Source organism: Chrysemys picta, chromosome 1 (assembly GCF_011386835.1).
Source record: "Chrysemys picta bellii isolate R12L10 chromosome 1, ASM1138683v2, whole genome shotgun sequence".
In the NCBI taxonomy this organism is placed as follows: Eukaryota; Metazoa; Chordata; order Testudines; family Emydidae; genus Chrysemys; species Chrysemys picta.
Window position 1 is genome coordinate 224843275 of NC_088791.1, and position 27753 is coordinate 224871027.

The 27753-nt window shown below is 42.6% G+C and overlaps 1 protein-coding gene across 2 annotated transcripts in view; it reads left to right on the plus strand.

Annotated features, from left to right (window-relative positions):
- Window positions 1-27753, plus strand: part of ANOS1 (anosmin 1) — a 184399-nt gene that overhangs the window by 28525 nt on the left and 128121 nt on the right. Inside the window, exon 2 of one of the 2 annotated variants that reach the window (XM_005283348.5) lies at window positions 1674-1721. The exons of the other annotated variant lie outside the window; for it this stretch is intronic. Coding sequence (XP_005283405.2) covers window positions 1674-1721 — 48 coding nt within the window. The remainder of the gene's footprint in view (window positions 1-1673; window positions 1722-27753) is intronic. 2 annotated transcript variants of the gene reach the window in all.

A 27753-nucleotide genomic window follows, 5' to 3' on the forward strand; every position in this document is an offset into this window, starting at 1 on the left:
CATTTCCACTGGCTAGATTTGAAAAGGGAATCAATACGTTCTAGAGCGACATTGAGGATAACACTAAAGCATTCCCACTTGTGTGTGTTCTTTATAGAGATCCTAAAGTTTTATTTCAACTATTTATATCTTTTTAAGGGGTTGTGCATGACTTCTGTTTTTATATTTATATTTAATTATTCTTGTGTCTATAAACATTGTAGCTAGTAAAATTCTAAAATAATCACAGCTAAATATGAGATTGTATGTATGAAGCAGTGGTTTTATAGTAGATAATTGTGAAGATGAAAAGGCAAATGCACATAAAATACTGAAATCAAATTATATGAATCAAGAACCTTTTAAGACTGCTACTAAAATGAGCTTTGGATAAGTGGAGTACCGGTTGCTCATCTTTATATATCTCATCTTCTTAGATATTCTAGCAAATAGCTGTGATGCTAAAAACATCTATTCTGCCATATAAAAATAAACAAAACTAAAATTCATTACTGGAACTAAGTGGAATTTCCTGACCTACAGATGCAGGTCCTCTCTTCTACCATATTCATCTCCAACAAGCATGTACATAATTTTAATTGCATTAATTGAGCTTGTAAAGTAGAAGTGTAATTCTTGTTAATTCAGTGTTTTAAATATCTGTCCCTGTACTTCATAATGGGCTGATCCAAAGCCCGTAGAAATCAATGGACACACTTAAAGTGACTTCAGTGGGCTTTGGATCAGGTCCAATAGGCAGGTCCAAATTCAGAAAGGGTATGTACTGCGTCCTACCACCATCCTCTCTCTATTTTTAATCACAGAAATGTGGAAATCAATGTTTATAATTCAAGTCCTAGCCAAGCAAAGCGCTTAAGCATGTGCTTAGCTTTAAACATGCAAGTTGTCCTGTTGATGTCTGAGACTATTCATGTGTTTAAAGTTAACCACGTGTTTTAAATGCTTTTGCTGTATCAAGGCCTTCGTGTCTGCTTTAAGGGGAAAAAATGGACAAAATGATTTTCTTTCCTGTGCTTTTATCCACAGACCCCACTATACAGAGTAGGTGAAAAATAATAGATGAGATTTTGGAATTTTAGGTAAACTTGCACCCCAGGGGGAGGAAGGACGATAGTGGTTTTAATCCACCTTTACATCTTATTAATCCTGAGCTACTTTGGGGGCCGTAGAGACCCTTGTTGTAACTTAGATGCCCTAAGAGCTTGTCAGAGTTACACCAGCCTCCCCCGTCAGCTGGAGCACTGCCTAGAATCTCCACAGTGCTGCCTGATGTACTCTGACACATTCCTCCTGTTCTCAGTTCTGCCCCTCAGCATGCCTCTACAATCAGTGCTGGGTGGGGGGATCCTCAGAAGGCAGCCTTATGGCTGGGTTCCTCTTTGCCTATTCTGGGGGAACTCTCTCCCAGTTGTAACCAGGGCTTTTAAGGGACCTTTATGCCATGCTAGGCCTTTTACCCAATGTAAAGGGGCCAAGGCAGGGATGAGGACCTCACCCAATAACAACTAAACAATTGTCAGGATTGTTACTGATACTGGGCTTGTATTGTAACATCAGTTTCCAAACAGAATTAGAAGAGACGTTCAGCCTAAAAACTGATGGCATGATCTGGGCAATTTTTAATGACATATTTAATATTAATATATATATATATATTTTTTTTTCTTTTGCAGAACAATGGCTCCCTTGTTTGGTGCCAGAATCATAAACAGTGTTCAAAGGTACGTGCTTCTTTAACTACCCAGGAGCTTTCACTCTGGTTTTTGGAAATGAAACTTGTCTTTGACTTTAAGAAACTTGTCTTCCAAAGGAGCGGATAAAGATTTTTTTCTGAAAAACGCTCGCTATGATAAAACACAGTCCTGTGATCTTTATCGTCAGATAAAGCACCCAGAGAGCCATATCCTCTGCTGGTGGAAATGGGAATAGGCCTATAGCAGAGGTGGGCAAACTACGGCCCGTGGGCCCCATCCGGCCCGCGGGACCCTCCTGCCTGGCCTCTGAGCTCCTGGCCCAGGAGGCTAGCCCCCGGCCCCTCCCCTGCTGTTCCCCCTCCTCCGCAGCCTCAGCTCAGCTCACTGCACCGCCAGCCACTGGTGTTCCAGGCAGTACAGTAAGAGGGCAGGAGAGTTTGGGGTGGTGATCAGGAGGCGGGGGTGTGGATAGGGGTTGGGGCGGTCAGAGGGCGGGGAACAGGTGGGTTGAATGGGGGTAGAGGTCCCAGGGGGGGCAGTCAGGAAGGAGGGGGGGTTGGATGGGGTGGCGGGGAGCAGTTAGGGGAGGAGGGCCTTGGGGCGGTCAGGGGGCAGAGAGCAGGGGGTGGTGGATGGGGCAGGAGTCCTGGGGGGGCCCTCAGGGGACAGGGAATGGGGGGGGTTGGATGGGGTAGGAGTCCTGGGGGGGGGCTGTCACGGGGTGAGAAGCAGGGTGGGTCGGATAGGGGTCGGGGGCTGGGCCATACCTGGCTGTTTGAGGAGACACAGCCTCCCCTAACCGATCCTCCATACAATTTTGAAAACCCGATGTGGCCCTCAGGCCAAAAAGTTTGCCCGCCCCTGGCCTATAGCAATCTGGAATTATGCCAGTGTACAACGACTGAAAATCTGACCCATAATTTCTGTTTGACACAATGTTTTAGAGAAGTGAGTGAAGCAGCCAATCTTGTTAAAGCGTACGTCCAATAACTCTGAAATACTCCAACATTAGACATTTTGTTCAGTTGTATGCTTAATATACAGCATAGGACTGAATTTCTTTGACAAAATTCTTTCACAAATCCCAGTGGCTCTACTGTTACCCTTTCTCAAACTGACTCTTTGACCCCAAAAGCTTAGGGGGTAAGTGAGCTGATAACCAACTGATTTTGCTGGACAAGAATTTTGCTAGGTTGCCTGGAGAGAAGCAACAATGCTTCAGCAGAGTTAGAGGGTTAAAGTGGAACTGCAGGGTCTAGTCACTGACTGCTCTTTTCGTAAACGCACAATGTTAGATGCATCCATTTCCTGCCTTAGTAATTCACCTGAAAACTGTGAAGAATGGGCAATTAGGAAACTGTGGAAAAAAGGCTACAGACCCTAAATCTCCATGATGATGTAGGCCTACAATAATTTAGGCATTGAATCATGTAGTGATCTATATTCACTGTTTATTCCCTGATAGAGTTACTATAAATGGGGTCAAAACCCAGTAGCATTATAATGGAATAGATCACTTACTAAAGAGGTGCATTGTTTAGTTGACATAGCTGAGTGTACTCTGTTTTATGAAATCCAGACTTCCCATATGCAAAAAGGTTTGTGCATTACTGTTTTAATGTAATCTGCTTAAATGCTGATGCTAATATTAGCTCTAACATATGGTGATCCTTGGTATATATTGTATCAACATCTCCACAGTAAGAATTTTAGATCATGTAGGGTCTAATCCAGCTCCCTTTGAAGACAATGACATTTTTCCAATTGATGATACTTAGTGAGTATGCTATTGCATGAAAATCAAAATACAACATAGAAAGATTATTAGTCTTATCAATGATAAAAATGCTATATTTGTAAGTTACATTGGCTGCACATGAACAGTAGCATGTTGGGATCAGAAGAAAGAGTGAAAAATATTCCTACTAGCTCTTCTCAATTTCAATACTCAGCCATCCTGAATTCTCAAGGAAACAGGTTCTACTTGTTACACTGTTACAGAGAAACCTCACCACCCATAAAAGGGGTTCATTCAGAGTGTATGATACATCATAATTAAATCACCTCCTTAAGAATATGCAGGGACTTTCACATCCTTTCAATGATCTTGATGTCGCTTTCCCCTTTTATTATTGAGGCTGATACTGTACCTCTGCTAATCTCTGAAAGAAACTCACTGAATGGCTTTTGTCTGCATGAAAAAAAGAAGGAAACAAACAAAAATGTGGCCCAACTTCTAAAGCAGGGCAGAGGTTAAATGAACATCCATTTGAGTCAGTGCCAAGTGCATAGCAGCCATACAACATATATCTTATCTAGCATGAATTTGAGGGCAACCTTTAGATTGAATTACTGTCTTGAAAGGAATGAAAGACTGAATGTTTCAAGTTAAGATTTTTTTTTAAACTGAAAACATGGCTATTATTCACATCTTGTATTGCTGAATGCTTAGAGTGCACATGATAGCTTGTCTTATCATTCCCTAGTAGGAAGGAGGGTAACGTAAATATTTTGCATAACAACAATAGGTTTGGCAATTATAAGGAAAATAAATAAATATGTATTAGACTGTATTTTTAGTGGTGCTGAGTCCATGGGAAATGTGATTTCCCAGAAGGTTTTTGCAGCAGAATTTACCCCATCATATTTTGCAATTTATAATTAAATAGGTGGGTTGCATAAAAGCTGAGATTTCAAAGCAGTGCGGGGGATTTTGCCAGACATCTTCTCTCCATATTCCCTCCACTGCTCTGGTCATCTCAACCAAAGGGTGTAAAATGAAGACAATTTTTTAACATTTCAGAACAAATTTTTAAAAGGGCACCACCCAACTTTCACAGTGAGCCTTTAGTTTTGTTCCCACAGTCCTTACGGGCACAGTTTTGTGGAGCAAATAACTATAGGCACAAGCAATGGCAATAGATGTTACCTTTTACCTTGTTAGCAAGTGTGCTCAGATAGTTACACATTAAAATGACATCATTTGCCACCACAACTATTTGCATCTCATATATGACAGAGAAGTTTGTCAAGAAATCATGTCAGTAGCACATGGCATCTCTCTGAGAGACTGTGTGGTTAATTCAATGATTTATTTTTACATTCCATTATTTAAATGAGTGAAGTTTTTTTTTAATCAAATCTGTAGACAATTTTACAGAAAAAGGAAATTGGGTAGTAAAAACAACAGATTTGAAAGGCCTTGGCATGATCAGGCACGTCCCTTGTGTTTTGTATTTGTGCATTCCTTACCGCCTAGATGTTTTACATCAAATATTTAACTTACAATTTCCTAACTATTTAAAATCCATTACGTAGGATGAGAAAAGTAAGAGATAGAAGAGAACAGTTAGGTCTTCCACTTTGTCTCCCCATCAGGATTGTTCCCCTATCTTATATTTTTCTAGAGTTTTCTTCATTGTAGGGACAGATCATTCTTTCCTGTGGTAAAACCTACATGTGGGAGCTTTGGGGAAGAAAATGTCTCTCCCACAAATCATTCTATCGGGGGGGGGGGGGGGAACTTAAGTTTTCTCCTCATTGAAAAGGCCATGGATCCCTGTTTTAGCCTCTGGTTGGCCTAGGATTGGTCCCCATGCTTCTTCTGAATTCCTCCTAGTAGTAGCGTGGCACAGCTGAAGATTGAGTCCATAAACCTTCTACATCATTTTGTGTATATGTAGTATCTAAATAAAAATTCAGCTTATTGCCATTCTAAGGAAATATTGTGTACACCTTTAATGCTGCTGTTTTTCTTTTTAAGGAAGCTCTTTATAAGTTCAACACAGTAATTAATAAAATACAATGGAAATTCATGTTGTTGATCTCAGTAACTCTGAAGTTACAGCAGGATATTATACCAATATCCTCTAATACCAAGGTGTGGGATAGTCTTGGTGGCTTGAAAACAGGAAATGTAAATTGAATATACCTGAGAACCATTATTTTTTTCCAAAGAGATGCAAATGTAATGAACAAAATTGATTACAGTTCTCACAGGACCAACTATAGACCAGTTATCCCAGTCTCAAATGACCATTTATTTTTTGTTATTTTAATGGAACAGGTCACAAAAGCGTGATTATGAATGGCAAGATATGTACCACTGGTTTCGTATGTATGATTTCAGCTAATAAGATATCTCCAGTGACCCATTGCACAAGATAAAACTGAAGAGCACATTTGAAGACACTCTTCTACTTGAATATTAATATATGGGCAATTTCAAAACTGTTAGTGGCCTTTTATAATCATTAAGACAATCCCCATAACTACAGAGGGGCTCTTTAAATAAATTACTGTTATTCATTGAACACACCCACTGCCAGCATGGACTCCAGCGTCTTCATTTTGGACTCTTGCATCTGCACAGATGTCCATGGAAGTCAGAGGGACTCCATGGGTGTTGGGGACTGTCCATATGGATCTCATTGCAGACCTGAGACAGTAACTGGTAACATGTCTGATGATAGAAACTGTAGGCCTGAACATTCTCTCACTGAAGTCAATGGGAGTTTTTTCACTGACTTCCGTGGGAGAAGGATTGGGATCTGTTTATTGTTTTAATTTCCTGTTATCATTTCTATTTAATTTTCCACATTTTTTGTTTTCTTTGTTAGAAAATATTCCCTATATATTATTGTTTGGTAATTTTGCTTTTCCTTTTTCCTACATTTCTCTTTCCTGTCTCTCTTAATCTTGCCACTTTCTGTTTATGGAAAGACAGTTGTTAAATGGTAAAGCAGTCACATACATACAAAGACTTCAGAGTCCATATATCAGGTTCTTAGCAGTATGGTGAGTTTACTGGCTTGAAAGTCCCTCTGGAATACATCCCCAGCTTGGATGGGTCATTCAGTCCTTTGTTCAGAGCTTCAGTTTGTGGAGAAGTTACTCCAGAGGTAGGAAGCAGGATTGGAGATAAACTAGAGATGGTGCAGCTGCCCTTTATATTCCTTTTGCGATGTGGCTTATACTTCCTGTGTTCCAAAACCAAGCTTTACAGCACATGGCGTGGAAAGGCCTTAGAGTTCTGTCCGTAAGCATACCCCATGCCTTGCTGACTAATAAGATGTATCCCCTAGTTCCTTTCAATGGGTTCGTTGTGCAGTTGATGACCCTTCGTGGGCCATCGAACAGGCTAGGCAGTGCTGATGCCATTCTGTCTGGGGGTGTCATCTAGAAACACAGCACAAGTTTGGAAATACAGATATACCCTACATATCTGTAATTCATAATACAAAGGAGATACAAACATATAAACAAGATTATTATACTTGGCAAATTGTAACATTTTTGCGGATACCTTACACGGCATATCTGTCACGATTCATCATAATTTTAAAGTATTGATATCTATAATATCATAAAGTGTTTTGCATGAACCATACAGCGTCACACTGGCCACCAAGGTGTCAGAGAGAAAGAAAGTCAGAGAGGAGTCTTGGCAGTTTGTAACTACCAGAATGTCACTACCAGGACACAGGCAGTCTTATCTAGCAGTCAGAGTAGGAGTTTAGAGCCCTGCCAGGTCAGATACTAGGAGATCATAGTTGAGATATGCCAGAGGGCAGACCAAGAGTCAGGTGTCACGAGGCAGGCAGAGGCAGCTTACCAGGAGATCAGAGTCAGGCAGTAGGAGCAGGTAGTGCAAGGGAAACAGTACTAAACTGGGATAACCCAGTTTAATGGACAACTTCCTGTTCTTGTGCTTGGTTTAAATAAAAGAAGGAAACCAATCTGGACCCCCAGTATTCTGCCAATCAGATCCCTGGACTGGAGTCCTCTGTCAGAGTTCAGCTTCCAGTTCAGGTAATTGTTAGCAGATCACTGGGTGACAGGTTGGTAGAGCCCTGCACCGATACAAAATTTGTGTCCGCATCCAACCCGTGATCCACCAAAATGGTCCATGGATTAAAAGCGGATATCCGTGGATTTGCAGTGTTCTACAGGTTGGAACTTATTGGCTCATAAGAGACAGGTGGACTGACATTTGAGACCTGCAGTCCCTGACATGAGGCAAGAGGTCAAGACAGAATTCAACACAGCTGGAAACAGATGAGGCCATTCAGGTTGTGGCCACCAGAGAGAACAGATGGAATATGGAAGCTGTGGATGATATCTCTCAAGATCCAACTCATCCTATGGATGGGAGCTGGGCCTAACCTTTAAGAAAATCCAGCTTACCCACAAAGAGACCTCCAATTATTCAAGGAAGACAGTTGATCCTTATTGGGGATTCGATACTCAAAAGAATGAAAGGAACATTCTGCCAGAAACTGGCAGGCAATGGGAGCCAAAACATGAGACATCACTCTAAGGTTGGTTAAGCTTCTGGAGCTGTTGGGAAAGGATCCATTGGTAGTGGTTCATGCTGGCACTAATGACACTACATTGCAGTATAGCTCCCAGATAATAAAGACTTTAGGGAACGCAGAAGCATGCAAAAGAAGAATGTCCAAGTGATCTTCTCAAGATACTTCCTGTCCATAAGTGAAGGAAGGCAGAAGATTCTGGAAATGAACCATGGATGAGGTAAGTGGTAGAAGGTTTTAATTTTGTGGGACATTGGTCCACCTTCTTTGGGGAGAGAGAGCTGTACAGTTTGCATGGCCTCCACCACAGTAGAAAGGGAACCGGTCTCCTCGGAGACATGCTGGGTAGAGTAGTCAGGAGAATGTTAAACTAGTAGCAAAGGGGAAGATAAAAAGCGGGATGATATGAGCACTCATTTAGCATAAAATCGAGATGTTGAGAATAAAATGTATTCAGGAAAGCAAAGGATGTGAAGAGAAGAAATTCTTTAATTACCTATACACCAAGGCTAGGAGTCTGGGTAACAAACTGGAAGAATTGGAATTGCTCTTTTATGACTACAGATTTGATCTAGTTGGTATTACTGAAACTTGGTGGTATGATTCATATGATTGGAATGTTAAAAATCAAAGGTTATAACCTATTTGAAGGATTGGGCTGGCAAAAGGAGAGGGGTAGTGGCACTCTTTGTAAAAAATGGCATTACCTGTTTCCAAGTCACTGAAAACTCAGACGAAAATTATCTTGAATGCTTGTTGATCAATGTCCTAGCAGATAAAGCACAAGATGGGATATTAATAGGTGTCAGTTACAGATCACCAAGTTACAGTAGGGAACAGGATGACTTGTTCTTTATGCACCTACCTATATTGCATAGGGAAAAAAGCTGCATAATCATAGGGGACTTCAATTTGAGTGACATACATTGACGGTCTTATGCCGCCAGTATGAAAACATCCTCAGAATTTCTTAATATTATAGATGACAAATTCCTAACTCAAAAAGTGTTGCATCCAACATGGAGGAATTCTATATTGGACCACCCTATCTTGACAAAGTTGACAGGAATTGGTCACAAAACTAAACATTAATGGTATCTTAGGCACAAGTGATCATGACTTGATCACAATTATAATGTGCAAACAGAATGAAGTCCAAACCAATAATAAAAAAAAAAAACTTGGTGCTTCAGTCTAGTAGGAAAGGGTATAACATGACCCAATGTCTGGATGTTAACGTTAGACTAATTCAGTCTGGAAATAGGGCATACATTTTTAAAGTGAGAGTAATTAACCATTGGAACAATTTAACAAGGGTGAGGTGGATTCTCCATCACTGACAATTTTTAAATCAAAATTGGATGTTTTTCTAAAAGATCTGCTCTAGGAATTATTTTGGGGAAGTTCTATGGCCTATGTTATACAGGAGGTCAGACTAGATGATCACAATGTTCTCTTCTCGCATTGGAATCTATGAATCTAAACTTGTGCTCTCCTAGACAAAGCTGTGAAAGTAATCAGAATAGTTTGGCTCCGGGTAAGTGATCCACTTTGATAACCAAAGTAAAAGTAACAATTTTCTAGTGAGAACTGGGATTTTTTTGTGCAAAGAAAGGGCATAAAATTGTAATTCCATCCTGGGATATTTTTGACACGAGCATGTCAGTATGAATGGTAAATACACATCCAATGATTATTCAAGAGACAGCCTATAGTAGGCTAAATATGGGTACGTCTACACTGCAAAAAACAAAACAAAAAACATGGCGTCTCAGAGCCCAGGTCAACTGACTCGAGCTTGTGGGGCTTGTGCTATGGGGCTAAAAATTGCAGTGTAGTCATTCCCACTTGGGCTGAAGCCCAGGCTCTGAGACACATCCCCTCAGAGTGGGGGTTGAGAAAAGTGAGTTGGGCCAGGCTTTCCCCTGACCGACATCCCTCAGCTGGAGCCATCCCACTCTGAGAAAACAGCCTTCTGCTGCCAACTAATATTGTCATTGCTATAACTCAAGTAGTATCAGTTTGATCAGAGTTAAAAGCCTGCTGATGACACATGATATGGGAATTGTTATAGCTGCATATAATATAAATTGTACATACACACAGAGAGGGGAAATTAAAATAACCTGATTTAGATTGCAAAATCAAGCATTCGAAAGTTAGGAAATGCCATGGGATCCCTGCCTCATTCATTCTGCTTCTTTATTATGGCTTCAAAGCAGCAATGTTAGATGTCCAAGTCTAGGCTGGGGGATCCAGTTGATTGCTTCAGGTGACATGGAGTGGATGGCAGAGATACCACTGGGCTATGATTATTTAGGACATTGATTGATGAGGAGTATAAAAATATTGCTAGAGCACACAGGGGCCAATCAGGAAGGCCAAGGCACAATTGGAGTTGCAGCTAGCAAGGGATGTGAAGGGTAACAAGAAGGGTTTCTACAGGTATGTTAGCAACAAGAAGGTGGTCAGGGAAAGTGTGGGACCCTTACTGAATGTGAGAGGCAACATAGTGACAGATGATGTGGAAAAAGCTGAAGTACTCAATTCTTTTTTTGCCTCGTCTTCACAGACAAGGTCAGCTCCCAGACTTCTGCACTTGGCAACACAGTATGGGGAGGAGGTGAGCAGCCATCAGTGGTGAAAGAACAGGTTTTTAGAAAAGCTGGACATGCACAAGTCCATGGGTCCAGATCTAATGCATCCAAGGTGCTGAGGGAATTGGGTGATGTGATTATACAAATTTGTGGTGATTGGGGAGGTCCCAGATGATTGGAAAAAGGCAAATATAGTGCCTATATTTAAAAAAGGGAAGAAAGAGAACCCAGGGAACTACAGACCGGTCAGCCTCAAAGAATCCATTTTGAAGCACTTGGAGGAGAGGAAGGTGATCAGGAACAGTCAACATGGATTCACCAAGGGGAAGTCATGCCTGACCAACCTGATTGCCTTCTATGATGAGATAACTGGCTCTGTGAATATGCAGAAAGTGGTGGATGTGATATATCTTGACTTTAGCAAAGCTTTTGATACAGTCTCCCACAGTATTCTTGCTAGCAAGTTAAAGAAGTATGAATTGGATGAATGGACTATAAGACGGCTCAATGTCTAGTTGGCAGTGAAGTGCCCCAGGGGTCCATCTTGGGGCCGGTTTTGTTCAACATCCTTATTAATGATCTGGATGATGGGATGGATTGCACCCTCAGCAAGTTTGCAGATGACACTAAGATGGGGGGAGAGGCAGACACGCTGGAGGGTAGGGATAGGGTCCAGAGTGATCTAGACAAATTGGAGGATTGGGCCAAAACAAATCTGATGAGATTCAACAAGGACAAGTGCAGAGTGCTGCACTTAGGAAGGAAGAATCCCATGCACCGCTACAGGCTGGGGACTCACTGGCTAAGCAGCAGTTCTGTAGAAAAGGACCTGGGGAATTACAGTGGACGAGAAGCTGGATATGAGTCAGCAGTGTGCCCTCGTTGCCAAGAAGGCCAATGGCATATTGGGCTGTATTAGTAGGAGCATTGCCAGCAGACCAAGGGAAGTGATTATTCCCCTCTATTCGGCACTGGTGAGGCCACACTTGGAATATTGTGTCCAGTTTTGGTCCCCCCACTACAGAAGGGATGTGGACAAATTGGAGAGAGTCCAGCAGAGGGCAATGAAAATGATTAGGGGGCTGGGGCACATGACTTACGAGGAGAGGCTGAGGAAACTGGGCCTATTTAGTCAGCAGAAGAGAAGAGTGAGGGGGAATTTGATAGCAGCCTTCAACTACCTGAATGGGGGTTCCAAAGAGGATGGAGCTAGGCTGTTCTCAGTGGTGGCAGATGATAGAACAAGGAGCAATGGTCTTAAGTTGCAGTGGGGAGGTCTAGGTTGGATATTAGGAAACACTATTTTGCTAGGAGGGAGGTGAAGCACTGGAATGGGTTACCTAGGGAGGTGGTGGAATCTCCATCCTTAGAGGTTTTTAAGGCCTTGTTTGACAAAGCCCTGGCTGGGATGATTGAGTTGGTGTTGGTCCTGCTTTGAGCAGGGGATTGGTCTAGATGACCTCCTGAGGTCTCTTCCAACTCTAATCTTCTATGATTCTGTTATAGTTTGAAGTCCATTTCTACAGTCACAAATAAGATTGTGTCTCAGTCCCCATTTATGGAGAAGGTAGAAGCATTTGCCATGTAATATGTGGATGTAGTTCAAAGTGGATCATATTTTCCATGGAAGTAAAAAGCCATTGGATTCTTTGGTTGGTTCTTTGATGAGGTGTTTATCTGGGACACTGGCATCCTTCTACCTTGCTCACCATTAATCTCTAGGGGGAAAAAATCCTGAGTCTTTGAGCTCTTGCACTAAAAGCAAAAAAGGTTCTCTGGATTGAGTTGGAATCTTGGTATATTATTTAGGTCTTTGTGTATTGGAAGATCCTTGTTACCTAAAATATGATAGAACTCCTGAAGAATTCTTATGTCACAGTAACTTGGGTTTGGTGGATATGTACCAATATTGGAAGACATGGTTGTGACACTGATTTTATTGTGCCCGTAATAATCTGCATGAAGGTGTTAAATTGAGACTCAACAAGTGATGTGTGTGAGCTATGTGCCTGAATGGATGAGCAATATTCTGCACCAGAGTAGACAAGGGCCAGTGAAGCAGAAGTAAAGCATTTGCATCTGTTCCCCAGATTGTCCTTGCCAGTTTCTGTATGAGATTTACACACATCTTTATTTTGTCTTGAATATTTTTAAGATGCTAGTGGTATGTGAGGTTTTCATTTAACATCAATCCAGGATATATCAGGGTGGGATTGTATCTTATCTGCTGGTCAAAGAAATTCCTGTGTAGTTTTGCCCTACAAAGTGTTTAGATGAGATGATGACATGACAGTTTTAGTGAGGTTTGGTTTTAGCCGCTAATATAAGAAATATTCTTCCATGATTTTATGATCCTTAGCTGGGATTTGCTCTGTGGTCGGTAAATCCCATGCCAGTGTGGTCAAAGCATCATCATCTGTATAGGCAAATGTCCATAATGATTTTGGGGAAGGCTGCTGGTGAAAATATTAAACAGGATCATGCTAAGACTGATCCCTATGGTCGGTCATCATTAATAGCATATGGCCTGCTGACTGGGTCACCAAGGAAAACATGAAACCTGTGACTGGTCAGAATGTATCGGTAGAATGTTATTGTTGCATTGCATGGGATAATTTTGCTGGCTTTTAGGAGGAGGCCATTGCTCCATATGGTAGATAAGTCTAAGAAAGCTGCCCCTGGCTTGAGTTTTCTTTGGAATCCCACTTCAGTGTCTGTTCTTAAGGCTAATACTTGGTCAGTACAGCTGTGGCCTGGTCGGAAATCCGCTTGTTCATTTGGTAACTTTGTGACAAGCAGCCTAATTCTTGCTAGTAATTTCTCCTTGAGCTTGTATAATGTGCAGAGGAGTAATACAGGCCAGTACAATGAGAGATTGTCAATGTCAATGACCATAGCCTTATGCCAGATCCTCAGGACAAGCCCTAAGGAATGGATATCGGAGAACAGTGCTGCGAGCCATTCCTGTCCCTTGGCTCTGAGGTTTTTCAGAAATTCCACGAAGACACCTTCAGGCACTGCAGCTTTCCTGGCTTTGGTGAGTGAGGGCCTTATTTACCTCCTCAACAATGCAGGGCACTGATAGAGGGGAGGAGGCAGGCAGTGAGGTCTCTGCGCACTTTCCGCTTAATAGACTTGTCCCCTGGTGGTTTTGAATTCATAAGGAGCATTCTGCCTGTCACAATTATAGATTCCTGGGGGTGGGGGAATGGAGGGTGTCTGCAGTTTTAGCTCCTAGCAGTGCCTCTTTTCTCCCCCATTTTAGTACATTTTGAGACTTTCTGCCATATTTCATATATTTATTAACTGCATATTTAACGTCTGCTGTTTACTCATTTTTTTTGTTGGTGGTGGTACCTGATGTTTGTATATTTCTGTCTACTGTGATTTAGACATTGCTGGCTAACGAAAACAACAGGGCACTGTGTTAAAGGTCTTTCTTAACAAGTTTAGCAATCTTATATTTTCCCCCTCTTAGCATGACCCTCAAAGCATTATGGGGAAGACTGGCTTAAAGGCAACACTTTCTAGTTACACTGGTCTACAATTTTTGAGAAGTCGTCTGCTTCAGAGATAAAATGTGTTATTTATTATGTATTTTGATGTGCTGAATTCAAATATGACAATTAAAACAACTGATTGGCTACTGTTTCTAAGATATTTAAGTTTTTACATTTTATGTCTATGTATATTGTGTAGATAGTAGAGTTTTAGTCATAAATTGTAAACCTAGGTCTTTTCATGTGTTTATGGTTGTTTTACATGATAATATTTCACCTGTCCTGTTTATTTAACACTTTACAAATCAGCAAAAGGGTTATATAAATAAAATTTATTATGAAACAAAAGGCAAAAAACTATTCTGTACATAGTTTAGTCCTATTCAGTGTCTACTCAGCGCTTCCTGGCTTGTCTCTTGTATTCATTAAATGGAGCATCTCTTGTCACTGTCCAGCAATAGTCTGCAAGCATTGATGGGCTCCATTTGCCCTAATAGCGTTTCTCCATTGTTGCAATGTCCTGGTGAAATCGCTCGCTGTGCTCATCGCTCATTGCTCCGCGGTTCGGTGGAAAAAAATCTAGATGAGAGTGCAAAAAATGTATCTTTAGTGACATGTTGCAACCAAGGCTTTTGTATGTCTTGAGGAGGTTTTCCATCAACAACCTGTAGTTGTCTGCCTTGTTGATTCCAAGAAAATTTATTGCCACTAACTGGAAGGCTTTCCATGCCGTCTTTTCCTTGCCATGCAGTGCATGGTCAAATGCATCATCTTGAAGAAGTTCACGAATCTGAGGACCAACAAAGACACCTTTCTTTATCTTAGCTTCACTTAACCTTGGAAATTTTCTACGGAGGTACTTGAAAGCTGCTTGTGTTTTGTCAATGGACTTGACAAAGTTCTTCATCAGACCCAGCTTGATGTGTAATGGTGGAAACAAAATCTTCCTTGATTCAACAAGTGGTGGATGCTGAACACTTTTCCTCCCAGGCTCCAATGACTGTCGGAGTGGCCAATCTTTCTTGATGTAGTGGGAATCTCTTGCACGACTATCCCATTCGCAGAGAAAACAGCAGTACTTTGTGTATCCAGTCTGCAGACCAAGCAAGAGAGCAACAACCTTCAAATCGCCACAGAGCTGCCACTGATGTTGGTCATAGTTCATGCACCTCAAAAGTTGTTTCATGTTGTCATAGGTTTCCTTCATATGGACTGCATGACCAACTGGAATTGATGGCAAAACATTGCCATTATGCAGTAAAACAGCTTTAAGACTCGTCTTCGATGAATCAATGAACAGTCTCCACTCATCTGGATCGTGAACGATGTTGAGGGCTGCCATCACACCATCGATGTTGTTGCAGGCTACAAGATCACCTTCCATGAAGAAGAATGGGACAAGATCCTTTTGACGGTCACGGAACATGGAAACCCTAACATCACCTGCCAGGAGATTCCACTGCTGTAGTCTGGAGGCCAACAACTCTGCCTTACTCTTGGGTAGTTCCAAATCCCTGACAAGGTCATTCAGTTCACCTTGTGTTCTGAGGTGTGGTTCAGAGGAGGAGGATGGGAGAAAATGTGGGTCCTGTGACATTGATGGTTCAGGACCAGAAGTTTCATCCTCTTCCTCTTGCTCGTCTGACTCAAGTGAGAATGATTCTGGTGCATCAGGAACCGGCAGTCCTTCTCTGTGGGGTACTGGGCGTATAGCTGATGGAATGTTTGGATAATGCACAGTCCACTTTTTCTTCTTTGACACACCTTTCCCAACTGGAGGCACCATGCAGAAGTAACAATTGCTGGTATGATCTGTTGGCTCTCTCCAAATCATTGGCACTGCAAAAGGCATAGATTTCCTTTTCCTGTTCAACCACTGGCGAAGATTTGTTGCACAAGTGTTACAGCGTATGTGTGGGGCCCACCTCTTGTCCTGATCTCCAATTTTGCAGCCAAAATAAAGGTGATAGGCTTTCTTAACCATAGTGGTTATACTGCGCTTTTGTGATGCAAAAGTCACTTCACCACAAACATAGCAGAAGTTATCTGCACTGTTCACACAAGTACGAGGCATCTCTGCTCAGTTTGGCTAAACAGAAATGTGTCCCTTTGCAAAATCAAACACTGACAAATAAGAGAGCACGACACTGTATGATTTCTAGAGCTGATATAGGGCAATTTGTTCAGCAGAGTGATGTAAGCTTTGTTATGATTGCATCATCCATGACTTCTAGGAATAACATGATGCAATTCATATCATGTATGACGCAATTCCAGCTTCAGATTGCATCATTCATTGTTTTGCCTAAAAAGCAAGTACTGTCCAAACCCAGTCATAGATTTATTCATAGATCCAGTCAAAGATGTATTTTAGTTATTTCTAGTTTAAATTGAGATCCCTTCCCTTTATAACTCACTTATCCTCCGCCATTCCCAAGTCAACGGTTGTATATACTGACCCAATAGCATATCTTGAAAAATAGAGCCAATCAACAGTTTTAAGCATCATTTTCGTTCTCAGTGACCCAGAATTAGTAAAGTTTGACTACATTTATTTCAGAAGCATTTTGGCTGTAGGGCAGTGTTATCAATATTCTGTGAGTTGCTTTTCATATTTCTAAAATTAGACTTCAGGGACAAAAGTCCCATGCTCTGAATCTGTTACTTGAAGTGTCGATCTCAGTTGTGGATTCTGCAGTCCTTTTGTCAGCAGAGTTCCCACTATCAATGGAAATTTTACATACAGAGTCCTCAGTAGAAGTCTGCAGCTCAGAGAGAAGGATGTTGCCCAGTTACAGTAATCAGTGTATGCATGTTTTTCTTAAGCTATTCTTTTCCATCTTCACTTGTAATTCCCCAGTGTTTTTGACAGTGGAAAATAATATGCTTGATTTATTCTTTGAATAGCTGCTCTCATCTGGCAATTTCATTATACAGATCCTCAAGAGGAAATACAGGTTGCTTAACGGGTGTGGGAGGAAAAGAGAAAATATTCTCCTCCATTTCATGACTGAAATCTTCTACGATACATGTGAACCCATTGCCTAGAAGTGAGGTGTAATTTTTCTTGCAAATGCCACCTCTGATCTATTGCACACAAATTAAGTACCCAATTCTGCCATATTTATTTATGTTGATTAGTACCTTACTCCATGTGTAGGCCCACTGAACATAAAGGGCCAAATTCTGATACCTTACTTTTGTTGCCTAGTACCCTCCTGAACAAATAGTCCTGTTGAAGTAAATTGAACTATTTGTGTCATTCGGTGTAAGCCAGGTTATCCGAATCTGACCAAATGAGGCTAGTTGTGGAGGAAGAACTACTCAACATGAATAAGGGTGATAGTATCAGGCCTGAAGTGGCTTTATTTGCACACAGGACAAGATTCTGCTTTAATTTTGCTTGGAATACCTGCACTGATTCCCCATCTGCTATCACATCTAATTTAAACTTAGAAACTCTACAGAACTCTCTCCTTTCAGACTCCTCACATTGTTCCCTGTCTCCTTTGCTCTGCCAGCGCTCCCTGTTTATTTGTCCGTTGCTCACCCAATCACATCCCTGCCTTCTACATATATATGCCCCTTATGCATAGTATGGCCTCCCTCTGCTCATCCACATAAACCCCTATATAAACCCCCTTAACAGCCCACTTCTGCTGTGCTGCTTACCAAAAATCAAATTGAATTGTATATACATTGTGTATAATTTGCCTATTTCAGAGTAGCAGCCGTGTTAGTCTGCATCCGCAAAAAGAACAGGAGTACTTGTGGCACCTTAGAGACTAACAAATTTATTTGAGCATAAGCTTCCGTGGGCTACAGCCCATTTAATCAGATGCATAGAATGGAACATATAGTAAGAAGATCATAGGCGTGTGCACAGGGTGTGCCGGGTGTGCCTGGGCACACCCTAATGCAGGGCAGGCAGACCTGTGGGGGGGCGGGGCTGCATGCTCCCGCAGGGCAGCGTGTATGGCTCCGCGCTGAGCCAGATGCTGCTAGGAGCCTCCCTCATGGTTGGGGGGGATGGAAGGTATGGGGGGCAGTCGGGGGACAGGGAGAAGGGCAGGTTGGGCCGGGGGGTGAGGTGCTCTCACCTCGGGGGCTGCTCCCCCCTCCCTGCGTGCAGGGGAGACTGCATCCCTGCATGCAGGGAAGAGTCTCAGCAGAGGTAGAGCAGCTCCTCACGCTGCCTCCCTCCCCCCTCCCAACACTGACCCGGTTCCCAGCCCATTGGCCAGGAACCCCGGCCAATGGGAGCTGTGGGGGGGCGGTGCCAGAGCTGCCTGACTTCGCCTTCCCAGCAGGGAGGGGGAGGGAGCTGCAGGCAGAGAGAGCCTCAGGATATTAGTGTCAGACACAGATGGGGGGGGGGGGGGCATTGTGGGGCAGACAAACAGATGGAGCCAGGGGCAGGAGAAAGGAGCAGCGATGGGCACCAAGGGGCTGGCATAAAATATACAGTACAGAGGGGGCTTCCAGGGGGCGGGAGTATAGCAACACTTCCTTCCCCCACAGACCAGAAATGGGCTGCAGCTGGCTCTGTCCATCACTCCCCCCCACCCCACAGAGACCCACACGACCCTCTGCCCCCCTGGAAGATCCCCACCAGCCCCTGTGCCCCCATCACCCCTCTCCAGAGAGCCCCCCGTTTGTGCCTCCAGAGGCAGCTCCCCTCCCACCTGCCTCCTCTGCTCCTGAGCTCAGTACAATTGTCCCCTTTGCCTTCCCCCTCCCGCCCCTAGCTCATTCTCCAGGAGACTCCCAGACTGTTGGCCTCCAAGGCCAATGGGAGCTGCACCTGAGGCAGGGCGCCTGCTTGCAGATGCAGACCTGCCCTCCTGTGCCTCCACAGCAAGGGGAGGGGGAGCCACAGGTGAGCAAACCCCGGTCACCATCATCACAGGCACAGCAATTCCCTGGATATTTAATTTCACTGAGGCAAATAATTTAATCTACTCTTCCTTTCCAGACAGTTTGTGGCTTTTCCTGTAAGAAATCTTACAATTTCTTTGCAAATAAGTCCAGTTATAGTTTTTCACCTGAGAAGTATATTTTCTGGTTGTTCATAAGCTCATTTATTTTGTTAACTCAGTCAGTTTCATAGGGAATTTTAAGTCACTTGAATTGTAACTGTTTTTTTTCCATTGGTCCAAAAACACATGGAAGATGTGCAGATTTTTATTTCTGTGGGCCAAACCATGTAGAAATGCAAATGCCAGAGTTAGAAAAGCTCTGCAAGGGTATGGGTCCCTCAGGAAATTGTCCTTGAGTCATTCATTCTTCTGGGCATTCCATTCTATTGTTCCCTCTTACAGTGATAGAGATCAGTGTCTCCACCCACAGTGTCTTCAGTGTCTTCACCCATTGCAGAAGACTGGGCCAACCCTGCAGCCACTCTGCCTCTACCCTTGTTCTCTGTCTGCTCCCTCTACCAGCCCCTTTGGTCTCCCTGGGATTCCCCCTACCATTACATCCTCTGTGTCTTCTTTCTCTGGAGCTTCTCATGAAGTAAAGTTGTCATTACAGGTTCTTATCTCTGTAATGTATTTCATTTTGATGTATTTATTAAGTGTTAATTAATGCACTATGGGAGTCCCCCTCCACCCTCCGGGCTCCCAGCATTACTCAGGGGCAGGGGTTTGGGGAAAGGGGTGGAGAGGGGCATGCTGGGGCTGGGTTGCTCGCTGGTGCCAGGCTCCCCACTAAGCCCCCAGGCAGCTCTGGACTCTGTGTCCCCCCTGAAGCACAAGGTCCCCCAAAGCATGGGGTCCAGGGCGGTTGCCCAGATCCGTCCTATGGTTGGGACAGCTCTGCTTGGGCACCACCAAAAATCATACAAACCTGCCTCCCCTGGTTGGATAGGGGGTGGGGTTCTCGGGTGATGGTTAGGGGCAGGGGTCTCTGGAGGGGGCGGTCAGGGAGCAGGGGGGGTTGGATGGGGCATGGGAGTCCCGGAGTCTGTCAGGGGGTGGGGGGTGATGGGGTCAGCGCTGTCAGGGGACAGGGAGCAAGGAGGGTCCTGAGGGGGCAATTAGGATGGGGGGGGGGTCTTTGGAGGCGGTAGTCAGGGGACAAGGGGCTGGGGGGGATTGGATGAGTCAGGAGTCAGGAGTTCTGGGGGGAGCTGTCAGGAGGCAGGGGTGTGGAGAGGGGTTGGGGAAGGCAGGGAGCAGGGGGGGTTGTATGGGTTGGGAGTTCTGGGGGTCCTGTCAGGGGGCGGGGAGCGGTTGGATAGGTATGGGAGTCCCGAGGGTCTGTCTGGGGGTGGGGGTGTGGATAAGGGTCGGGGCAGTCGGGGACAGGTAGGGGGTAGGGTCCTAGGGGGGCAGTCAGGGGACAAGGAGCAGGGAGGCTTAGACAGGGGGTGGGGTCCTGGGGGGCAGTTAGGGGCAGGGGTCCCAGGAGGGGGTAGTCGGGGACAAGGAGCAGGGGGGGTTGGGGGTTCTGAGGGGGGAAGTCGGGGTGGGAAGTAGGAGGGAGTGGATGGAGGCAGGGTGGGGGCGGGGCTAGGTCATGGCAGGGGCGGGGCTAGGACGGGGCTCCCTGGGTGCACACCCTAATGAAATGGGCTGCGCACGCCTATGAAGAAGATATATATAAATACAGAGAACATGAAAAAGTGGAAGTAGCCATACCAACTGTAAGAGGCTAATTAATTAAAATGAGCTATTATCAGAGGAGAAAAAAAACTTTTGTAGTGATAATCAAGATGGCCCATTTTAGACAGTTGACAAGAAGGTGTGAGGATACTTAACATGGGGAAATAGATTCAATATGTGTAATGACCCAGCCACTTCCAGTCTCTATTCCAATTTGCCTATTGTTACTGTTCCCTTTCCCCTAACCTCTGTCTACATGTCTGGTCTTAGACTGTGAGGTCCTCAAAACAGAGATCAGCTTTCTCATGTGTTTGGAAAGTGCTGAACATTTAGTGGTGGGTGTTTCCATAAATTAAAACAAACAAACAAACCCTAATAATAATTGACACCAGTGCAAATCAAGAGTGACTCATTGAAATGGTGAAGTGTTGGAGATTTATACTGGTTTAATGGAAAGCAGAATTTGCCCCTGATGAGCATTTTATACAACAGGGGAAGACCATTTTAAAAGGATCCTTTAAGTACAGGTCATTTTTGTTACTGATCTTTCTGCAAGTTTCAAAATTCTTGAGCAGTTGAAGTTCAAAAGACCAGCAGGCTTAATTTAGTACTGTGTGTGCAGTGGCATTTACAAGGAGTGGAAATAAATGGGAATCATCATAATGCACCGTGAATCTCAATCTGACTTTCTTGTTCACTGCAGCCAAGGCTCTGACAGTAGCCCTTGATTGACTGATCCAACTGTGAAGCTGAAAGGCCATTTTCAGTTTTCAGAATAGAGAGGATGTGTGAAAGACAAGATAAATAAGTTTACAAATGCAGCAGCCAAATAAACATTCTGCCTCAAAAGAGAAGGCCGATTTCTCTTTAGAATAACACACACTCCTGAATTATCTCAGTGAGCACTTGTTCCAGGCTTCCAACAGAGTCCTTTCCAGAGATAATGCAGGTGGAAAGATGAGCTAATGGTTTAAACAGTTAGATATTTGATGACTCTTCCATCTGTCAAAGCCCACTGACATGAAATCTCACTGTTTTAATTTGTGCCTCCAGCATCCAATTCAGCCTGAAATGATGTCAGTGATTTGCCCTGCCCACAGTACTGTCATTCTTATGGTAAACGTTCTGTGCACTCATGCTGGGAGACTTTTATCAGACATATTAGTGTGCATTTGAAGGATCATTAGCCTGCAGTAGCGGGAACATTCCAGGTTTCTTAGCCTAGAAACTCATATCTCTGCTGGAAAATATGCTAAGCCACTGTTATGTGCAGTATAAACTTATAACACAGAGGGGTTGCTTTGTAAGATTTAAGAGAAGTAGTGTGTATTCATGGGGTAAATCTATCATGATTTAAGTGCCACCCATAAGAAGTTGAGAGAATGTGCATTTGATATTAGGCTTTTAAAAGGTGTGTGTGAGGGGGAGGGGAATTAGGAGTGTCATAGAAATTCCTATCCATTCCAGCTGAGGAATAAGGAGAGACGGACACAGCTAATCAAGCAAGGAGCCCCGGGAGGGGCGATCCGTTTATTTCAATTGCAATTGGGTTCGAGCTCATAAGTCAGCAAGAACCCCGAAAACACTTACACCAAAGCATTATATGCAGTTGACTATGATAGTAGAATAATTTTATTTCAGGAGGAAAGTGTGAAAATTTCTGGTTTTGCTTTCCTAAACAAGGAGTTTTCTTTCATCTGGTGAAAGATTAGGAAAAGCCTTTCAGTATAGTCAGAGTTGATGGCATTTGCACAGACTGTGATATGAAAAATATATGAAGTAATCCTGACCATATGAAAAAATCTGGAGATAGATGCATTATATAGTGTTTGCGTCCTGACAGATGTAATGGGTTTATCCACAATAATGTAGATAGGGCTGGTAGAGCATTAATGGTTTGAAGATTAGAGCTAAAGTGTTTAAAAGAAATAGGTTGACTGAAGTTTCCGGGTGGTTTTGATTTGGAAATAACAGAAAGTGCTTTGTAATGTAATGTTTTTGTTTTTTAGTTTTTGTTTCCATGCAGACATTAGTATATAATGGTGCTGTGATGCCAGCCATCAAGACAGCAATAGAATAAAGAAGTTACTGCTTCAGTGAGCTCTTGAAAAGAGGGGTTAAATGTGGGTTATATTTACAGTTGATCATGCTCTTAGATTTGTAATGTCAATATTTCTGGTATCAAAAAGCAAAGATTGGCAAGAATGATTGGATTAGGAACATGGGAACTGCCATATTGGATCAAACCAGTGGTCCTTTTAATCTAGTATCCTGTTTCTAATAGGGGCCAGTTCCAGACTCTTCAGAGGCAAATATGGGAAACCCTGCAGCTATGGAATAATCTGTCACCAAGAAAATTTCTTCCTAAACCCCGTTAGACAGAGATTGGATTATGCCCTGAGGCACGCAAGCTTATATCCCTTCCCAACTCCTGGTTTTGAATTTTTTTTAAATCCTTAATACTATAACGCAGTGTGTTCCTTTTATGATTATAAATGCCTAAATTAAAATACTTCTCAATTTCAAGCACAGAATAAACTTTGGAGAGACAGGTATTTTCCCTGGGGGATAACACTAAATTGTCTTATTAAATAATTTGTATCTACTGTGTGACAATTGATTATAGTCGAGTCAGTTACATATAATGCCCCTTGCACTTATTTAACTTTTTTCTTCCTGTAAATGGATAATGCCTATGGAGCAAAAGAAAACCCCTTTGTATGGGTAAGTAAGAATCACATTGAGGGTTTACCTTCTCCCCAGATTTACTGATTCAAAGACTTCTGCAGAGTTTCTCATGGGACTGGATCAGCCTGTACAGTACAGAGAAATGGCTTAGATCCCCCTCAGATCTGCTCTCCTCCTGGACATTTGTATCAGTTCCACTTGTTAATGAAGGGGAGTGAGTTTGATTACTGTGTTGTTCTAATTTTGCACAGTTGAATTGCTGAACTTGGCCTGCCAAAGATGAATTAGACCTCTTTCCCAAGGAAAGGACACAGTATTGTCACTAGCGGCTGAATTATTCCACTGCATAGCTTCAAGTAGAATGAAGAATTTTCCTTATGGAACATTTGAATCTTGCCTTATATGTCCAACTTTATCTGCATGTCCCTGATCACTGGAAAAAAAGAATGTGTGCACTAAAGTAACACCCCCCCGCCCCGCCCCCCCTCCAAAAAAAGATACTTATTAAGGCTGGCATTCTGAAACACTAAATGCTTCTTTAACTTAGCTTTGTCTGCCTCAGTGAACATTGTGTTCAGAATCCGGGATATTCACACTGCAGACCCTGAGCAAGCCCTTTCTTTAGAGCTATTTGAGCACAAAAATAATCCCTTCCTAGAAACTTTTGAAAAAACAACTGAACTATGCAGACTAATCAACTGTAAATCTTTGCCATCTAGAAAGCAGTTGATTAAGTAGCATCTAACAGTAGCCCAATCATCAGTGAAGCAGAGTTGATCAGATGCTTTCAAGACAGACAGTGCCTCTGAGACCTAAGGCAAATTAGCAATAAGACTGCTTCAAAGTAAGTAACAAATTTATCACTTTAAATCTTTAGACAATCTTCCCAGGTCTCTGATTATCCAGGTCTCTCTAACTTAGTATGTAGTACTCATTTTTCAATAAATTTTCGCTCCATAATTGGAAAAAATGCAAAAAGTGCAGCTGTCCTTTGGACTTCATTTTTCCAACAATATTTTTAGTTCAGCAAACTCAGTTAACACTGATGTTAATAGCTCCATTGAAGTCAGTAAAATTATCCTACAGTTACATCTTTGCAATTGAGATCAGAGTCTTGCATTTATCTTATTAAACGTAGGGGCATGTTTTAAACTAATTAATCACCTGATCCAAAACAGGCCTAGAGTATTCTGGTTGAAGTGCCTGATCCTGCTTTCCTCTTTTAGAAAAGAACTGCAGGATTAGGTTGCACATATCCACCTTTAAGTGACAAAGTTGAAATATGGTTGAATTGACTTTGTTTGTAATATTTTAGTAAAGCATGTTCAAACCATTGTATAGGGACAGAACCTGAAATACATACCTGCCTGTATCTCCGCTTTGGCTTTCCTGGATGTTTTGCCTGAATAAAAGCCCATTGACTTCAAGGTAGGATTGAATTTTTTAGTGAGCTTCAGGTGGTTCACCACAGAAGTGCTTTTATACCTTGGTAATAGGTGAGGTATAAAAACCTGGAGAGATTAAATATTATTATTGTGCATAGAGCAAGCACAGTGTCTTTAGGAGTTCTCAGGCACACAGAAGACTGGGGCCACAGCTTATGAGAGTGAAGTTGCACTCCCCACTCCAGCTAACAAGCACAACTGGCTGATGCAGAGGTTGGGGGACAGTTGCCCGATATCCTCTCTCTCCTTTTTCAGGTGCCTAGTTCAACTAACTCTGCTCTGTCCTTGTACTCAACTGAGTGTGGAAACTGTGATTCTGCTCAATTCTGGGGGCAAAGAACAGGGACACTCCTTGTCCTTCCCCCTACACACCTGCACAGATGTGAAGCAAAGTCCATCCCTAAGTAAAAAATGCAGGATTTTGTCTATAATGACTATTACCACATTAATTTAGTAAGGCACCACCAAAAAAAGAGGTGATTCTGAGAGATGCATCGTCAAAGGCCCATATCACACCACCGATTCTAAGCAGATCTGCTGATTGGGCTTCATGGAAGAGTTCTGCTTAAAATCAACAGCATGATATAGACCAAGGTTATTAGATCTGAAAGCTGATCTTCCTGAGCAGTTCTTCCTTACTAAGATTCTCACCATCTGCATTACAAACAGGCATTTTTTGTTATTAATCTAATCATAAGTTTTTATCTATCACAGCAGCCTGAAGCGCTTAAACCAACAGAGGCAGGAAAAAAGTAGCCACTGGATAATCTCCCTGCTGTGTATAAGTAACCAAAAATGGATCATAAAGACTTAGGTATGGAGCTAAAGCAATAACAGGAGAACATTTTGGGTCAGTTTTTCCACTGTCTTCAGCATTGCATAGCCATTAAAACTTGTGCAAAATGGATGTGAAATGGTATCCCTGAATTTCGAATGAGAGTTCTGATTTGCTATTGCACTACGTCCACTTTGCACAAGATAAATTATCACACAAGGTGCAATTCGGTGGAGAATCTGGCCCATTGACATTTATTGGATTGTTATATATGTTTTATTTAATGTTTAGGCTAAATACATTGCTTTTTGGACATTATCAACATATGTAATCTTCAGTTCTAGGAGGTACGGGCAAGATCCACCTTTCTGGAATTAAAGAAAACAAGTGACTACTACTTGATATCTATACATCAATACTGCTACACCACTGGTGCCTCTGATCATACATGAGATTAGCCACTTAACTATTGTGATACTTAATCATATGCTTAGGGCTGAACATATTGCCACACCTGGGGCTGGGAAGAAAAGAGACGACTAAGGGGGGATATGATAGAGGTCTATGAAATCATGACTGGTGTGGAGAAAGTAAATAAGGAAGGATTATTTACTCCTTCTCATAACACAAGAACTAGGGGTCACCAAATGAAATTAATAGGCAGCTGGTTTAAAACAAACTAAAGGAAGTATTTTTTCAGACAGTCAGCCTATGGAACTCCTTGCCAGAGGATGTTGTGAAGGCCAAGACTATAACAGGGTTCAAAAAAGAACTAGATAAATTCATGGAGGATAGATCCATCAATGGCTATTAGCCAGGATAGACAGGGATGGTGTCCCTAGCCTCTGTTTGCTAGAAGCTGGGAGTGGGCAACAGGGTATGGATCACTTGATGATTACCTGTTCTGTTCATTCCCTCTGGGGCACCTGGCATTGGCCACTGTTGGAAGACAGGGTACTGGGCTAGATGGACCTTTGGTCTGACCTAGTATGGCCATTCTTATGTTCTTAAGAAATTTCCCAGGCAGAGCATATTGCCAGGAGTCTGGTGGGGTTAAGCAGGGATCATTTGTGATGATCAGATGAAATGGATCATAGTATACAGACAACTTCCTACAACTGCAAGGTGTGGATAATAGTGGACATAGGTACTTCCATCTTCTGCTCTGCTGGTTGTTTCTGCATTCGAATGTCTGGCTCAAGCTACCATACAGTAGTTTGTTTACTGTGTCTTATACAATAAATCAGAAAATTAAATGGCTACCACCAACAGAAGACAAAGGCTTGGTCTACACTTAAAAGTGATGTTGGCATAACAGTGTCAGTCAGGGATGTGAAAAAAACCACACACCTGACCAACAGATCTATGCCAACAAAACCCCCAGTGTAGATGCAGCTATGCCAATGGAAGAGAGAGTTTTTGTTCGATGTAGCTAATGTTGTTCGGGGAGAGGGTGTCCTTACTCTAACAAAAGATTCCTTTGTAGACTGCAGCTGCACTAAGGGGCTATGCCAGCATATGTTTTATAGTGTAGATATAACCTCAGAAATAACAACTAAAATTAAAAAACAAACTGGGGACAGATTGCACCCTTTAAAAATAAGAGGAGTTTATCCAGAACTAGGATTGCAGGATCAGTCCCTAAAAGAAGTTCAGAAAGGCAGGCACTGCATGACTGAGAATTCCCCATATCTGAAGATTGTTTAAAGCTTCCCATTGTCTCTTGAGTGTTTTGACTATAAGTTGCTGAAGAAGGGAACTGAGTTTTCTTTCTATCTTACATATTTGCAAACACATCATTAGAGCCTAACTAATAATCAATAATAACTGTGATAATGATTAGATAATGGCTGCCACTTGTACCAGTGTTGGTATGTTCACTGCATGCAACTTATTTGCCTACTTACAAATGACTGAAGCCAGGCCCTACTGACAAAGGGGTGTGTGGTGCTGCACACTTACCAACGTCAGGACTGCTAGAACTGTCTCCATAGAGCCTGAGAAAACACGATGGAGTATAAAACATATCCTTGTATCATTACTTCTAAAAAACAAAACTGCTTCACTCAGTCACTGTTCATATAAAAACTAACCATACTTGCTTCTGGGTGGCAAGAGCACTGAGGGAAGGTTTG